This window comes from Pan paniscus, chromosome 2, assembly GCF_029289425.2.
Source record: "Pan paniscus chromosome 2, NHGRI_mPanPan1-v2.0_pri, whole genome shotgun sequence".
Lineage (NCBI taxonomy): Eukaryota > Metazoa > Chordata > Mammalia > Primates > Hominidae > Pan > Pan paniscus.
This window is the reverse complement of record NC_085926.1, coordinates 156,802,327-156,820,405: the sequence shown is the minus strand read 5'-3', so window position 1 is coordinate 156,820,405 and position 18,079 is coordinate 156,802,327. Positions and strand designations below refer to the sequence as shown.

The 18,079-nt window shown below is 40.2% G+C and overlaps 1 protein-coding gene across 2 annotated transcripts in view; it reads right to left on the bottom strand.

Annotated features, from left to right (window-relative positions):
* Nucleotides 1-1,591: 1,591 nt before the first annotated feature.
* The window catches only part of MFSD1 (major facilitator superfamily domain containing 1), a 76,694-nt gene continuing 60,206 nt past the window's right edge, over nt 1,592-18,079 (bottom strand). Inside the window, exons 15-16 of one of the 2 annotated variants that reach the window (XM_034957663.3) lie at nt 10,013-10,138; nt 1,592-9,372 (exon numbers count right to left, since the gene is read on the bottom strand). In XM_034957663.3, the coding sequence (XP_034813554.1) occupies nt 10,054-10,138 (85 nt within the window). In that variant the 3' untranslated portion in view covers nt 1,592-9,372; nt 10,013-10,053. The remainder of the gene's footprint in view (nt 9,373-10,012; nt 10,139-18,079) is intronic. The other variant, XM_014344428.5, reaches the window with a different exon arrangement.

Genomic DNA, 18,079 nt, shown 5'->3' with positions numbered 1-18,079 from the left:
AGTTTTTGGGGTGCCTTGTGCAGCAATATATAACAAAAGCAATGTTTCATGTACTTAAATTAGATGCCCAAGTTTCCACAAACCTTAAAGGCATTTCAAGGTTCATTTCAAGGTTCTCTTCTGAAAGTGTCATTTATTCCTATAGAAAATCATCAGGAATGAATATGTTCCAGAAAATTTGGTGCTTATTTCCCAGCTGAACCTGTCAAGTATTTGTTCAGCCTACTCTGTTCCTGTCTGTCCACATTACCAGGAAATCAATAAGTATCATAACTTTTCTTTTCATTCCAGGCCAGTAGCAGGTAGCTGACAAATGACTGGGATTCTTCCTTGTTGGCATGTGCTTTTCTTCCATATACCCAGCCCCTCTCTGTGGGTGACCAACACACCAATCGGGAGTCTCCAGGAGTGGTAGAAAGTTATCTTCTCTGTCACATCCTCTGTTTCCAGACTGACGGGGCTGGTGTGGATCCTTCCCACCTTAGCATAACCACCTCCTAGCACTTCTCGCCAAACCTCTTCATTTTGACCTCAAGTACACATCAGGTTAGGGAGTGTCCTCAATACTAGATTTCATTGCAAGCAAGAAGACAAATACTCCTTTTGCTCCCCTCAACCTCTATTCTTCTTGAGGGAGTCTGAGCCCTTTTCTAAGTTTTCATCCCTCATGGGATCCCCTTGGTTAGTGGTGGCAAGCTCTCTTCCCTTCAACGATCCCTGACCAATTCTGAGAGCTGCTACCTAGCTCTGTCTCACACAATCCCATGATGCTACCTTCCCTTTCTGACCTGGACTCCCCTTCCCTACCACAGATCAGTTGGTATCCTCGATCACTTGCCCAAGTCCCAGTCTGACTTTCCTGAGTCAATATTATTGTCATCTTTCTACCTACCGGAGCCCTTTGGGGCCCGTTGAAGGCAGGGCCACCAAGGGAAAAATCTCCCCCTCCCCAAGACTATAACCCTTGCTCAACTCCTGCCACTTCCATGTCTGACCCAAGTCCTCTATTCTCCAGGTCTCTGCTTTCAGCAGACACTCATCCTTACTCATCTGAATAGTTCTCCCTTGGCTTAGATCCTGACTAGGAGCCCTTTGGGAGATATGCAGATGGAGCAAGGTACAAGAGAGTGGCAGAGCCTCAGTCCCAGTCATTCCATCTCATCACCCACCCCCAACAGGCTTATCTGATCCATGGGACTTTAAAAGGAAAGAACCAATATGAAAAATATTTTACATGAATATGTATAGCACTTATCACTCCTTAACTTGGATATCATATATTTATATATAAAATAAAGACATATATTTATCTTGCTTATCATCTATCCCCCTTAATTAGAATGCAACTTTCATGAAGGCGCATCTTTTTGTTTGTTTTATTCTCTTCTGTTTCCCTAACAGAGGAGAGTACCTAACACACGGTAGGTGCTCAATAAACATTTGGTGAATAAATTAATGAATAAATATTCACAGTCCAATCAGGAAGCCTCAGTTTCTTGTGGGTTCACAAACGCCCAATTTATATATTAAGGTCTTTTGTTTCAAGTAAGAGAAACCACCTCGGGCTTGGTTAGCAAAGTAGAATTTATTAGGATGTTACCATGGGGCTCCCGGAATTGTCAAATGTAGGAGAAACAGACTTGAAAAACAGTTGTCACTCAGATGGCCAGACTATGAAAGTGATAGGAACAATCTGATCAGACTGGAAATTAGGAACTCCAAACTTTTTCAGTGTTTGTTCTTCTACCCAACAGTCAAACTTCAGAAAGGGACATCCCTTTGGCTATGTTGGATCAGGGGCTAGCCCCTCGGAAAAAGAGGGATGGCACCAAACTATAAACAATGGGGAAAGGGTCCCTCCCGCAAACAATTTTTTAGGAAAGAGAAATTAATTCTGAATAGCCAAGTACAAAAAATATCCAATAAAAACTCAGACAATTAACTTAGGTTTCACAAATTCCATGCCCTCACCAACTCTTAAACTGCTTTCCCTCTAAGAAGAGAATTTTCATGTATGTTCTTCTACTACTGCACGTTTAGATAGGCAAAGCTAAATTGTACTAGAAACTAATTTAAAACACTGTAGAAAGTTGCTTTAAATACTGTTTCAGTAAACTTTAGGAGTCAATACTATAAAGACTTGAAATATATCAACTCAAGAAAACACAGTTACAACCTTCTCTAGTGGCCAATCACAACTTTGGGCTGCTTTGATTTACAACATTGGCCACTGTAGCCCAGCCATTTAATCTTATAATCAAAATCAATCACCAATTTTTATGACAACATTTTGCAGGCTGAGCAAAAAATATTTCTCTTGAGGACAAATTAGGAACCCCAAAGTAACTCTTGCAAATAAACACTGTTGGCCATAACTTGCTGTGCTACACTGAACTCACAGCAATTCATTCTGTAAGTGCCACAGAAGCTAGAAGAAATTGTATAATTTTTTAAAATAAAGGAAATATCCAAAGAGATTAATATAACATAATGGCTATCTGGTGACTGAGTGAAGATTTTTAGTGGTTCAATGACAACATGTACTTTCATTTATGCCTCCAATGGTTGTCATCCAAAAGATATTAAGTGTGTCCAAATATCCTTCAAGACAGATCATAACTCACCATTAAAATGATGCAAGGCCCTATTAGGTTGACAGGCAGACTTCCCCATTGCTTCAAGGTGCTCATCCCTGAGCTTGCACTCAATAGTGAAAAGTAATGGCCAAACAGAAGACACTATGGAGAATGGCTAATTGCCAGATATACCACCAATAAATCAGCTGGACCCATTAATATGTAATGGAGCTCAATTTACTGTTAATTCAGATACTCCCAGAAAACCCAGGGAGCTCTTTAAAAGTAACTGCAGTAATAATTTCCCTTTATGTAAGTCAAATAAAATTAGCATTTCATCCTAGAGTTGTATTCTGTGGAAATAATCATAATAAATTATTTAAATATTTCTCAGTACAGGTTCCAGGATTCCAGAGTCCTAGTTTCACTATTCCAGCTTGGCTATCAACATACTATGCAGCTTGTCTCTGGTTTCCCATGTTTCAGGAAAGCCCAAAATATTCCACCTATAATATGTAAGTCACAATTTGATCTCTACTGCCTATAATAACAGAATATTGTGTTTCCTCTGACAGTCTCTACATGCTTATTTGACTTTCCATATCTTACCAGAAATGGCACATATTGAAACAAAAAGGATATAGAAAAGTGTTCAGTGAGGAATCCAAAAGTTTGCTATTAAGCGTTGTGAAGTGCAAGATAGCATTCTCCTTTAATTTTGCAGCTTTTCCTCTGAGAGAGTACTCCACCTACCAGGTGGAAGAAATAATGAGATACGGTCTCTCCCAGGGGACTAAAATGTCCAAAACCAATCTGAACACTTGCAATGACACTAGTCAAAAATACAGTGAAAATAATGCTTGTGTCTCCTTCGCATCTTTTCCTTCCCACACATTACTGGGACTTTTTATCTCAAGCAAAGGACTTCAGTGTCAACACTTAAAAATATCCCAACTTCCCTCCCACTGTTGTTGTGGGGAACAAATGCGATGATGTATACAACAGCACTCTGTAGAACAGTAAAATCTCATACACATGCTGGACAGGTGTAGGGTATTACTATTAATACAATTTAGAAATAACAATAATATGCACTTAAACTCTCCATATAAATAGCCCCCTGTGGTCTATTAATCCAAGTCCTGTTTGTAGCCTGCTACTTATATGTGTGGGTATCCTCTGAGGGCTATTCCAGACCAAATACATACATTTTAAAAAGCATAATCCCTTCCAAATTACAAATTATTTTTCAGAAGAACACTACAGCTATTAGAATGGATAAACATTTCTAAACAACAATATATGCTTTTAAAAAATATATAAAGAAATGTTATACAGTGATTGTTCTGTGGGTCAGTGGGCCAAGTTGATACATACAACAGGTTGAGCTATCAGATTCTTTTTCTCTCCAGCTAGTCCAATGGGCATCTGCCAAGTTCTTATTTCCCCAGATCTGAATCTTATAAGCTGGTTACGCCCTACTCTACCAATATGAACCACATGGATAACTCAATCAATAAACTCAGTGCCTGGGAAGAAACTGGGATCCAGGCAACAATTCCTAGCACATAAACCAAAAGAATTCCTGTCGGCCTTAATGTTGCTTTCAGTGTAGTGATTTTTAAAAATAAATGTATATAAATTTTCTAATTTTTTCTTTAGTAGTAGAAATCCATGTTTTTAAAAAAGGATCAGGACCTTTTGTTCAAATTAATAACTAGCTTATGATGTGCATAAATTTGCTTAATTGAGTTCAAAAGGCTCAAAGTTCCCACTGTAAGCTCTTACAGGTGGACGTTTTCAACAAGGGACAAATTTTGATTCTCCACAAAGCCTGGTGAAGAATGCAAGTCCCCAGCCTTGAGAAAGAACCACCATAAGGGACTGTCTCTCAAAGAACTTGGGTCATCACATGTGCTCAGCACACTCAGTATCTTCCAAAACACCAGCTCTGCTCATGACCACACAAAACCCTAGGAAGGCGCAACAGAGAGATAGTGACAGCAACACACTATTGCCAGGTCCCCCCAGTGAATCTGTTCTGTCAACCTAAAATGATCAAAATTGTCAGAATCTAGTTTTAAAAGAGTTTACTCAAATGCAAAGTTTGAGGATGAGCCTCCTGGGAGGCACAGATCCCAAAGAATGGAAGTCAGTGTCGTGAAGTGCAGAAGTTTGCAATTGCTTACATAAAGTATAGGGAAGCTTATCAGAATTTCAACACCCTTCTATGTTAGGCTTAATGCATAGTTTCAATGATCTGATTAGTCAAAGTGGTCTTTTTTTCTTTCAGGAGAGGTATATTAAACATTCCATATGAAGATGGGTACAATCATGGGTTCTTGGGCACCATATGGTCTGAGTTAGGTACAGGACAATAAAAGAGGCAATTAACCTAGAACAAAGATCAGTGATTAGAAGGGGTAGAAGGCCTGGTCTCTGGTCTCTCCTAGTCATTTTAGAACAAGAACAATAAAGAAGAGAGCTAATCTATAATCTAAGAAGCAGAATTGCAAGTATACTATGTGGTTCAGTCTCCAGGGCTTAACTTCCCTTGTCATAATAAATTTAGAGGGCCCTGAAATTTTATTTTCATTTACAGTTCCATGCCTGTCGCATTATACATCATGCACTTACAACACTGAGCCAGGGAAGCTCACCAGTGACACAAAAATAAAGAGCTGCAATTTGCATGGTTTTTTCCATCAGAAGCAGGATTTCCCCAAGGGGTGACAAATGTACCATAATTTTAGATAATACATGGAAAAACTTTAAAACAAAATTCGTACTTATATATTTATTTCCATGGACATTTAAAAAACATAACCAGCATATCAAACCCATATGATTATTATTAGTTAAAATGTAACCAACTTTTTTAACATCTGTCAATTTTGAATTTTAAATAATTAAGAATATAAAGGTGTGTAGATATAATAAAGAAGGTAATGGTTGCAAATTTCTGAATATTTAGAAATGCCAAAGCCATTTTTGTTGCTAAAAATGTATATATTTCTAACATTTATAGCTCAGGATTCAGAGAGTTTAGGTTGAGAAATTCACTGGCATATAAACAGCACTGGGGATTTTTTTCTCTTTGGGTTCTGTTGATGGCCTATTCAGTGGTAGGGTGAATGTAACTAGGGTGAATGTAACTAGTAACCCTGATGCTCCTGTGTGCTAAGTTGTGTCTATAGGCATTTACAGATTTGGAGAAACATTCAAGCCTAAAATTGGGGCCACACAGTGAGTAGTATGATAGCTTAAAAAAATTTTTTTTAAATAAAAAACCATGGGCGCCTGAGACCCTGATGGGCTGTGACCATGAGATCTTGGGCAGGTGCTCTGAGCCTCCTCTAGGGCTCATCTGCAAAACAGGGGCCATAATAACACCTACTTCATCAGGTCATTGAGACATGTAAAAGAATGATTTATAAGAAGGAACTTAACGAAAAAACTGTAAAGCAACTGTGCGGTTATCATTACATTACAGCATTTATTATGGGGAAAGCCCACAGTTCTCCAAAAGGATAAAAACAACTCCCCATACTGCTCTGCCCCTAATTGTAGGCTGCAATCAAGCTCAAAACTGGGAGTTCAGGAGCAGGGCAAAAGACTGCAGGGTCAGACCCATATGTCCATGGCACCAGAACTAGCACCTCCAGCCAACAGGCTGGGATCTGCCCATAGATCTCCAATATTTACCTGGAGGTCAGCACTCAGCTTCCCAACTGCAACTAAGTCTGTGGGGAAATAAAGCATATAGCTCTTCCCCAGGAAGAGTGCATAGGGCTGCTGTACAGGATTTGTTACAGCTGGGATTGGTGAGGAAAAGGCCCGTTGGAGGGAATATCTGAGACAGCAGGAGTAGCAAAGCAGACACTGAAAAGTGTGGGAGCTGGAGAAGGGGGCTGTGTCAAGGGTCTCAAACCAAATGCCCTCTGGGCTAAGCAGATAATGAAAAAGCTAGACAAATGTGGGCCAGTGATGGTGAACTGGTGAGAAAATGCCTTGGTTAAGAGAGGCAACCATTGCCCAGTAGTAGCTGACTGTCATCAAGTGGAAACTGACTTTTTAAAAGTTGGGAATCTAGGTTTTTATGTGAGTTGAAATCTCCCACTTATTAACTAGGAAATAATCCCCCCTCAAAATGTTAAGTTCTCTACAAGCCAAATGAAACAAGTCTATGGCCCACATGCCATTCTACCACTGCCATCTTGCAAGCTCTGTTGTACCTACCCAGGAGGTGGGTGGAGAAAAAGCAGATCACAATAAGAAGGTAATAAAATTTTAAGCCATTTTCTAATGTCACTTTTAAAAAAAACAAGAGGGATAACTAATATTCAGCTGAGGAACTTTACTCTTTGGAAATCATTGGTGGAGGCTTGGATGAGGGACCATATTGTAATCACCTACTATCCGGAAAAAGCTTGTGAATAAGAAAGCAAGAATTGCTTTACTGGGTAAAGTAGGTATGATTATAAGGGTCTCAATAAAATAGTCAATTACAATAATATATGGTCTCTTTGGACGCTGGCCTGAGACCTAAGACATACCACCGTGGGAATGTGGTACCAAAATCCAGCCAGTGCAGTTTGTTAGCACCAATGGGAGGAAGCTGGATGGACACTTTCACTCAGTCCTCCAAACAGAGACAAGACCAAGAAATAGGGCAGGGACTGTGGAAATGATTCATCAAAATCAGTACTTCTTTCTCAATCACTAAAACTTTCCAATCTGGCTGTACTAATTCCTTTTTCCAAAGACCATCTGGAGCAAAATCTGCCTCATCCCTTCAGTGTCAAGGCCCTCATTACTCTTGACAGGGGACTTTTTAGCATCTGAACTCCCAAAGACCAAGCAGGAGTCCCTGTTTAAGCCCAACTGAGACAACGGGATAATGCCTGCTTCTACCACCCATGTCAGCTGCCTGGTCACCTGAGTGACAGTGCCAATAGCCCAAGGGACTGGAGGGAGGAAAGTGCAAGGAGGACACCTTAGTAGAGCTGAGGGTGGGAACTGAGACACAGTTCCACACATGGGGTGTGTTGGCATAGCAATCCTATCTAGCAGAAACATGGAAACCAAAGGATAGCATAATACTGTATAAAAGTTGCCTTCAGGCTGGGCGTGGTGGCTCACGCCTGTAATCCCAGCACTTTGGGAGGCTGAGGTGGGCGGATCACAAGGTCAGGAGATCGAGACCATCCTGACTAACCAGGTGAAACCCTGTCTCTACTAAAAAAAAAAATACAAAAATTAGCCGGCCTGGTGGCACACGCCTGTAGTCCCAGCTACTCGGGAGGCTGAGGCAGAAGAATGGCATGAACCTGGGAGGCGGAGCTTGCAGTGAGCCAAGATTGCACCACTGCACTCCAGCCTGGGCAACAGAGCAAGACTCCATCTCAAAAAAAAAAATTGCCTTCAAATACCAGTCCTGTTGCTGTCAAAATGGAGTAACCTTGCAAATACAGCTTTGACTCCTCCCAACCCCACACTGATCTGTTTGTTTGCCTCCATTCCTCTGACCCCTAAAAAGCAGTGGTTAGAATTCAGGTCGGCAAAGCTAAGGATTCAGGAGGCAAGCTAAGGTGAGGCTGAAGCTGTTTTGCTATGACCTTCCTTTACAGAAGTGGCCATAAGAATAACAGCCTGAGGATGGGGAGGTGACACAATGGCAAAGAAGCCAGGAGACAAAGAAAACGGAAGCTGGGGGGCCACACTGATCTTGTCCCTCCATTCCTCTTGAGTAGTAGCTACACAAATAACTAGCCAGAGTTACTTCCCCTAAACAGAACACAGAGTTACTTCCCCTAAACAGAACTGGTATAATACAGTTGCATTCAGCAAACATTTCCTGAGCACCACTAGGTGCCAGATATCAGGGTTCTGATATGAGTGAAATACATTTTAAGTGTCAGGTGTTAGGGTACTGAGCGGCAGTACTACTGCAGTACCAAAGAGGAAGAGTGTTCAAGAGAGGATTCGGAAAAGAGGCAAAATTTGACCTGGCTAGTAATCATGATAAGGAGGATAACAGCAAAATGTATGTGGTGTTTACACAGATTTACTAGCCATGTTAAGTACTTATGTGGACTGTATAATTTAATATAATTATAAAATTAACTAGACAAGCAGGAAGATAACCAGAGAAAGCATTGCAGAAGGAACAGCATGAGCAAAGGTCAGGAAGAGAGAAAGCGTCATGTTCACAAAACAGTAAGACAGAAGAAATAATGAGAGATAAGAGAAGAGCTTGGGCTGGGATAGCAGATTCTTCCAGGAAGCCTTCCCTCATTGCCATTCTCCATTCTCATCACTGCTCTGTATATTGTCCCCTCCATACTTAAAGTGCTCACTTTGTAGGATGTTCCTATCAGGATCACATTTGGCTGGAAGTGTCCGACACCCAAAATAACAGACAGATCACAGTTCATCAGCTCTCTCATGTAAAAGTCCAGGGCAACACGCAGCCCTGTGAACACAGGGTCCCAGCTCCTGCCAGACTCCACTCCCCACTCCTAAGCAAGGCCCTCATCTGCACGGTCCAACATGGTCACAGGAACTCCAGCAGTTACATCCACATATCCCATGATCAAGAAGAAGACGAAAAAGGAGGGCCAAAGGAGATGCAGCTGACACTTAAAGGAGGTTCTCAGAAGCTGCCCCAGAACACTTACTCTTCCACAGCATCATCCAAGCTTCGGCACTGGCACACCAAGCTGCATGGGAGGCTGAGAGATGTGGCTTTATTCTGGGCTGCCATGTGACCAGCTGAAAACTGGGGATTCTGTTACTGAGGAAAATGAGGAGAACAGATGTTGAGGAACAACTACCAGCCTCTGCCCATAATAATTTAATTAATCATTTCTCTATACAGCATTTGCTTTGACTCAACGAGATTATAACTTCCTAAAGAGCTATCTTCTTCTCTTTAATGTGTTTCATGTCATCTAGTAAACACTAAGCATCCAATAGATGATATAGGAAAAGAATTAATGAATAACAAATGAAACAAGCAAATTCTTAAAAACTTGGTAATGTATATGTGGACTATTTTCATGGCTAAGCTACACAAAAATAGTGTGACTCTACAGAATAATCCCTGCTTCTACCACCCATGTCAGCTGCCTGTACACCTGAGTGACAGAGCCACTGGCCCAAGGGACTGGAGGGAGGAAAGTGCAAGGAGGACACCTGAGCAGAGCTGAGAGGGGGAACTGAGACACAGTTCCACACATGGGGCGTGTTGGCATAGCAATCCCATCTAGCAGAAACATGGAAACCAAAGGATAATGGAACTGACTTATTTTTCCAATAGGTACCATGGGAAGATAAGAACTTTAAAAAAGTCATCACCATAATACTGTTAGAAACAGGTTTGTTTGCTCATTTTAACAAACTAGACCTTTACATACTCAAAAGGGAATTTTCACCTTCATTGCGACAGTCCACTGAACATCCATTTTTACAATAACTAGTGGTGTTGAATTCTCCATTTCCTGAGGATGTGTTTAGAATTTGGAAACAGGAAGAAGTGATCCAGAACCAAGTCTGATGAACTGTAAGGTAGATGATCAAGCTGTATTATTCCAATTCAAGTTTTTTTCAAGTATAACAATAAAGTAACTGGTCGAGGTTCTATATATGCTTATAAAATTCCTGTTGAAAGCAATTTCAGGAATGCAATTCCTAAAATCTTTCCAAGAATGGTGAATTAGCTAAATGCCATAATTAATAGTTACTTATCATGTTATTTCAGAATAATGGTAAATATATAAGTAAGCATATTAACATGATATGTTTTTATACGTGTATGTATCTATGTGCACATATATATGCATATACACACACATCCTGTGATTTAATGAACAAGATTATGAATTATAGGTAATGCACATTAGCATTATGTATACATATACATACACACTATATACATATGCTAAATACACACAGAGTTTTCTGTGTGTGTGTGTGTGTGTGTGTGTATCCCCCTATTATTTAGTGGACAGGGTAACCCAAAATAGATAAGCAAAACTTTTACCAATCTAGGCCTTCCTTAACATAAAATATTTACTGGGCTCAACATTATTTCAGATCATTACTGAAAAACAAAACAATACAAACAAATAAAAAAAAGACTCTGATATGCAGATAAAAATACAACAATAATATAATCAGCTTAAATCATGTAATAATGTTTTTTCAGAGAAACTGAAGGCATTTTACAGACATCAATATTCCTAAGAGAAAACACAGGCCACATCTCTCCCGCTAGCAATTCTTGGCTGTTTATGCAATGCTGAGCCATTATCTGATATGTGGAGAATTTTATATTAACCACAAGGAAAAATTGAATCAATAATGTTGCTTAGAATGGGCACAGCACTTCTCATCTTCCTAGCACTTTACCAACATTGATGAATTAAGCCTCCCGTGGTCCCATTGAGACAAAAAGAATCATATTCCTTGACCCAGGGAAAGAGACAGAGGTCAGGAGTTCAACTCAATTGCCCTCAGCTCAGTGGGAAGTTGGGGTCAGGACCAGTACCACAGGGAGAACCTGGTGTCTGGAGTCATAAGTCCTGCACCCAGAACACTCAAGCCTTCCAATCCCATCCCTCACTCTGTCTTCAGAGAACACTGGTCTTGAAGCTTAGGCGCCCCATTGTCTGAGTTGAGGGGAGAATGTGTTTTCTAGTCAAATATCTATCAACCAAAACACATTGATTTTCTTTAATTATCTCCACAAAGCAGACTTGATTCTGAAGAGCTTATGTGATTTGAAAAATGTATCACCTATTTGTCAGACATGTATAATTTATGAAGGCCCTTTCATTTAAGGTCTGCAGTCCAAAGCGGAAAATATGTGAGTTATTAACATGTTATTAGGTATACCTTATTAAGATGTGCGGACTTTCAACCTCTCATACAAAAAGCAAGAGAGACACTACATAAATTTTCACTTGCATTATTAAGCTCAGAAGATTGATTCTTTTCTTTCTTTTTTCCCTTTTTTTCTTTTTTTTTTTTTGAGACAGAGCCTCACTCCTAAACCCAGGCTAAAGTGTGGTGGTGCGATCTTGGCTCACTGCAACCTACACCTCCAGGGTTCAAGTGATACTCATGCCTCAGCCTCCTGAGTAGCTGGGACTACAGGCATGCACCACTATACCCAGCTAATTTTTGTATTTTTGGTAGAGATGGGGTTTCACCATGTTGGCCAGGCTGGTCTCAAACTCCTGACCTCAGGTGATTCTCCCGCCTCAGCCTCCCAAAATGTTGGGATTACAGGCATGAGCTACCATGCCCGGCCAGAAGATTCTGATTCTAATGCCACCCTATGAATCCATTCCAAGAAGCTGCCTGGTACAATGAAACTATCAAAAAAATATACTTAATTTTAAACCCCTTGGTTTAATACAAGCCTGCTTCAGACACGCTTCTGCTTTATCAGAATGTGTTGCTGTGATTTCCTTCCCATGCAGTGCTTGCCAATACTGACATTAAACTCAGTGAAAATTCTTGGGAATTTCTGTTATCAATGCATGCTCCTGACCTGGAGAACAGAACATCTATTTTACAGATAACTTACTTAAAAATAACTAATACTACTTAATTCATGAGGCAATAGGCTCTTTACATTAGGATCCACTGAAATGAAGTAATATTAAATTTAGATATGTCCAAAGACACATAGTAGAAATTTCTAAGAATCGGATAAGGTAGTTAACTTTATACCTATCATTGTCATGTACAGCAAAAATAGAGCAAGGATAAATAAACATATCACCATTCATAAATGGGATAGTGGGTGTTAAAGTGTCATCTGGTTCCATTTAATCTGTATAATTCTAATTTCAGGTTAGTTAGTGAGAGTTAACAAATACATATTGATCATATGTCCTAGGAACCATGCCTGACACTGGGAACCAGCAGAGAGTTGGACCAACACAGACATCCTGGAAGAGTCACCTAGAGCTTAGAGCTGAAGAGGGACTAGGGGTGACAGCAAGCCTGGCAGAGGCCACCAACCTGTGAAGACCCTAACTCCCCTCCTTCCTGCCTCCACGGAAAGAACTATGAATGTGGTAGAAAAAGTCCAACAGTCAGAGGAGGAGGCTGGGGCTGGATGCTTCAGGGCTGCAGGCCTCAGAGCAGCCTGGGGTTTTTATTCTGACAACAACAGGAAGCCCGCGGAGGGTTTTAAGAATGGAGGTGGCTGGAGCAGGGAAAGGGACTCAGAAATTCTGAAAAAAAGTCATTATAAATGAAAGGCCCTTAGAGTCCAGCTCTTTTTTGAAACCTACTCAAATCTGAATTTGAGGTGATGTTTTTTAATTAAAAGGAAAGAAGAGGTCACCTCAAAACCACATGAAGAAAACCAGTCTGATAGGTTGTTTTTCACATGCAATACTACTTTATCTCTCTGAGGTTATGAGAAAAAGTGGGGTAATGGGGAAGAGAAATTGACTGTTTCATTATTAAAGATTTCCCATATGCCAAAAATCATGAAGCAACAATAACAAATACCCTCATGCCCACCACCAAGATTTAGCTGAGATTAACATTTACCATATTTCTTTTTCCTTTCTCTTCTTTTTTTGAGAAATAAAACATTACAGACATCAATTGATTTCCTGTGCATTTTTCCCCTCCTTCCCTAGAGGTGACCATTATACCAAAATTCTTGTGTATCCTTCTTGCATATTTTATTTTTATTTTTATTATAAATGGGTGTATCTATATGTTAACACGTAGTCTTTATGTTTTTATGTGGTATGTCATTGGTTTCATATTGTATGTATAATTCTGCAACTTGCTTTTTTCACTCAACCTGTTTTTGAGATATATTCATATTAATATATGTAGTTCTATTTCATTTCATTTAAATGATGTATCAATATTGTATGTTTATAGCACAATATATTTATCAAGTCTCCTATTGGTGAATATTAAGGTATCCCCCACCTTTTCTCTGATTACAAACAATACTGCAATAAATACCCTTTTGTTCACCTATCTCCTGATGCACAAGTGTGAGAGCTTCCCCAAGGGATAATATTTATGTAAAATGTTTTAACACATTGGAGGAAAGTAGTCTATTAAATTAAATTAATATTCTAATTGCTAATCATGATAACAATGACAATGATATTTTCACGTCACAGAGAATAGCAGCACTTTCAGGACACATATTTGAGAATACAGACATATGTCACTTAATGACAGGAATATGTTCTAAGAAACACATCGTTAGGCGATTGTGTCATTGTGCAAACATCATAGAGTATACTTACACAAACTCAAACGGTATTCCATGTAGCCTACTCCACATCTAGGCTACGCGTAATATCCTATTGCTCCTGAGCTGAAAACCTGTACAGCATGTTACTGTACCAAATACTGTAGACAATTGTAACACAGTGGTAAGTTTGTGTGTCTAACCATATCTAAACATTAAAAAGGTCTATTAAAAATACAGAATAAAAGATAAAATATGGTACACCTGTTTAGGGCTGTTACTACGACTGGAGCTTGCAGGACTGGAAGTTGCTCTGGGTGGGTCAGCGAGTGAGTGGTGAGTGAATATAAAAACCCAGGACATAACTGTACACTATTGTAGACTTTATAAATACCATACACTTAAGCTACACTATGTATTTATTTATTTTTTTTATATTCATTTTTAAATTTTTTTCTGTAATGATAAATTAACCTTAGCTTTACTGTAACTTTTTACTTTATAAACTTTTAAATGTTTTAAATTTTGTGACTTTCATAACACAGCTTAAAACACAAACAACACTCTTCAGCTGTGCAAAACCATTTTCTTCCTTTATGTCATCATTCTATAAGTGTCTCTTTTTTTTTTTTTTTTTGAGTCAGAGTCTTGCTCTGTGGCCCAGGCTGGTATACAGTGGCATGATCTCGGCTCACTGCAACCTCTGCCTCCCAGGCTCAAGCAATCCTCACACCTCAGTCTCCCGAGTAGCTGGGACTACAGAGGCACACCAACATGCCTGGATAATTTTTTTATTTTTTGTAGAGACAGGGTTTCGCCATGTTGCCCAGGCTGGTCTTGAACTCCTGGACTCAAGAGATCCACCCATCTCAGCCTCCCAAAGTGCTGGGATTACAGTCATGGGCCACCATGCCTGGCCCATTTTTTTGTTTGTTTTTTAATTTTTAAAACATTTTTGTTAAAAGCTACAGCAAAAACACACACATTAGCCTAGGCCTACACAGGATCAGGATCATCAAGACATCACTAGGAGACAGTGATTTTTCAGCTCCATTGTAATCTTATGGCACCACTGTCACAGATGCCGTCTGTCATTAATTAAAACATCATTATGCAGTACATGATTGTATATGAAATCATTTAAGTTGCGATGAAGAAAAATGGGCATGTAGAAGTCTACCAGAAGTTGGTCCAGTTTTTTATTTAGTGGCTGAAGTTCTGCAGGGTCTGATGTAAGCTGAAAATCTGGTTGAAAGAGCTGAGTGTTTCTAATTTAAGATACATGTCAAGTAGACCTAAATAGCAAGGGAAAATGAGAATAGATGTACTGAGAAAAGAAAATCTTGACAGGTTCAGGTTAGCATCTCACGGAACAAGTTTCCCAAACCCCTGAGGCTCATCCAGCATCAAGAGTTATACAGAATTAGCTGCAGATGGATGAGATTTTCAAAGTCTAATTTAAAAAAAAATCTTTTCAAAAACTAACAATTTAGGGCCAGGCTGAAGTCAAGGTTTTCATTCACATCTTACTGCTGCTTTTTAAAATTATCACTGATTGACAGTACTCAAACAGCTACCTTGTCAGAACTTGCCCTTTGGCTAAGAGAACTGAGAATGAAAGACCCTTCTAAACTGAACAGCAGCCCCACTTGAGCAAGTGGCAAGGCTTCAGTGGGAAGAAATTAAGTACAGGATCCATCCCATCCAATGTCAACTAAGGGTAAAAGTCTTAGATCTCACTCCCTGCCTACAAACCTTCTAACAGCCTTAAGAGGCTCTGCAAATTGAGCCCTCAACATTGTCACTACTGTCACTCAGACTCACCAGCACAGCAAGCACTTAGAATCAGAGGAACAAAGACATCTTCGATTTGTAAGCAACTTGGAGATCATCTCATTTAAGCTACTTGTTTTGCAGAAATGGGAGCCTAGCTATAATAAATGTCTTGACCCAGCTCACACAGCGAACTATTTTGGCATACGAAGACTCCAAATTCTCCATTTCATGCTCTTTGTCCTGCATTATGTGGCTTATGCATAAAGCCAATACATCATAATTAAAGATATTCATTCTTTATTTCTTTAATTTTTATACATTAGAAGTTGCCAGGCCGGGCGTGGTGGCTCATGCTTGTAATCCCAGCACTTTGGGAGGCCGAGGTGGATGGATCACCTGAGGTCAGGAGTTCAAGACCAGCCTGACCAACATAGAGAAACCCCATCTCTACTAAAAATACAAACTTAGCCGGGTGTGGTGGCGCATGCCTGTAACCCCAGCTACTCGGGAGGCTGAGGCAGGAGAATGGCTTGAACCCAGGAGGCGGAGGTTGCGGTGAGCCAAGATCACGCCATTGCACTCCAGCCTGGGCAACAAGAGTGAAATCCATCTCAAAAAAAAAAAAAGTTGCCAAAATTTTTCAGCAGCTGTACCTTGGGTCTTCATTAGAAAGGTCCTGTGGAAGATTATATTAACATTCTCAATCATGTGCTCTGCCTCTGTGTGAGAAGATTACACTGCCCCATTGATGTCAGGTTTGATGACGTGACTTGCTTTGGCCAATGATGTGAGTGGAATTGAAGCATGTCACTTATAAGCAAAAGCTTTTAAAGTCATTTATGTTTCCTTTATCTCTCTTTTCTCCCTCTGCTATAAAATTAGTATGTCCCAAATAGGGACTGTTCCTTCAGCCTGGATCCCAGGATAAAGATGGAAAAGAGCTGAGACTGACTCACAGGTGACATACTGTAAATGAGAAAGAAACCTTTGCTGTTGTGAGCCATTAAGATTTTAGGGTTCTTTGTTATTACAGCAATACCTAGTAAAAGCTGACTGCTATAATTCCCAATGAACTGCAATAACAACAAAAATACTTGATCAGTCATCACAAAACAACTCCTATAAAATTGTGAGTAAAGAGACCAATCCAACACAGTGTTTTTTAAGACAAAGACAAGCCATAATTCACTCATTTTTTTATTTGATGTCTTAACTTCCACATCATACAGAACTTTCCTTCTAACCATTGTGTGAAAAGTTGGCTGCAAGATCACTAATAGATGCTTTTCCCTTATCCTCCTCAAGAACACACATCTCATTTCAAAGGAATCAAGATCTGTGAACATGAAATTGAGATGTTCTGTCTCAACATCTGCTCATAGATATACCTTGCTTCTTGAAAGGAAGCTGGAGAGTTGGAGCAATAGAGAAGCCAAATACACCAAAAGCCAGGACCTTGAGGGCTGAAGGCTCAAGCTATTTCTCTCTATGCCCATCCATGATGGTAGTCACCAACAATCACTGCCTCAGAGGCCAGTGGTCATTGTCTGCATAAATCCACCAATAAAGTCCATCCTGCTGGGTGGGAGAGATAGCAGTACTCTCAGCAGAGCAAGCCACTTGTCTCCCTCCCTTCCTAGATGGTAAACAGGACAATCTCTCATTCAGCTAAGTGCCTACATGTGCAAGGTACCATTAGGCCCAAGGACATACAGAATAAGACAGATAGGGTCCCTGACCTCGATTTATATTTTAGTGGGTGAGACAGATAAAAATCAAGCAAAATAATAGATAAACATAGATTTTGTGAAAAATGTAAAGTGAAGAAGTTTCATTAGTAAGAAATTATAGCACAAATTGTTTTTTAGATAGTAAAAAGCTCTCTCAGAACATGACATTTTAGCTAAGATCTGAAGGATAAGAAGAATTCTGCCATGCAGAGAAGAAGCTGGAAAAAGTATGTTCCAAGCAGCGGGGACAGAAATTGCATAGACTCTGGGCATGAAAGAGCATTACATATTTAGGGAACAGATAGGCTTTTAGGAAAATGAACTTGTGATTGGGGTCGTAAGACCAAACTCAGCATCAGAATAACCAAGACTGAATCAGAGCCAGGGAGTAAACTATAGGGAAACAGACTGTCTAAAATGCTGGAAAGCTAGCTGTCACTGTGCAGTCCTGCTGGGTTGCACAGGTACACTCGTGGGCATCAGGATGCAAGGACTGGGTAGGTGGCACACAGGGCAGGCTGTGGAGGGGCTGGGGCACCCAGCAGGCTTGGAGTGTTCCCTGCAGCAGGCTGCTAGCAGCTTCCTTCTATGTAAAGTTTGCCACCACTGCCTGGAGGGCTCTACAGCAGCCAGGGAGGGAAGAGGGGACCAGGACCATGGTTGGAAGGAGGCGGTGGTGTCAGGCATGCAGAGAGCCCTGGGTGGAGAGGTGGGGGCAGCTGGGAGTCAGAGAAGTAGAGGAGCAGTAGCCA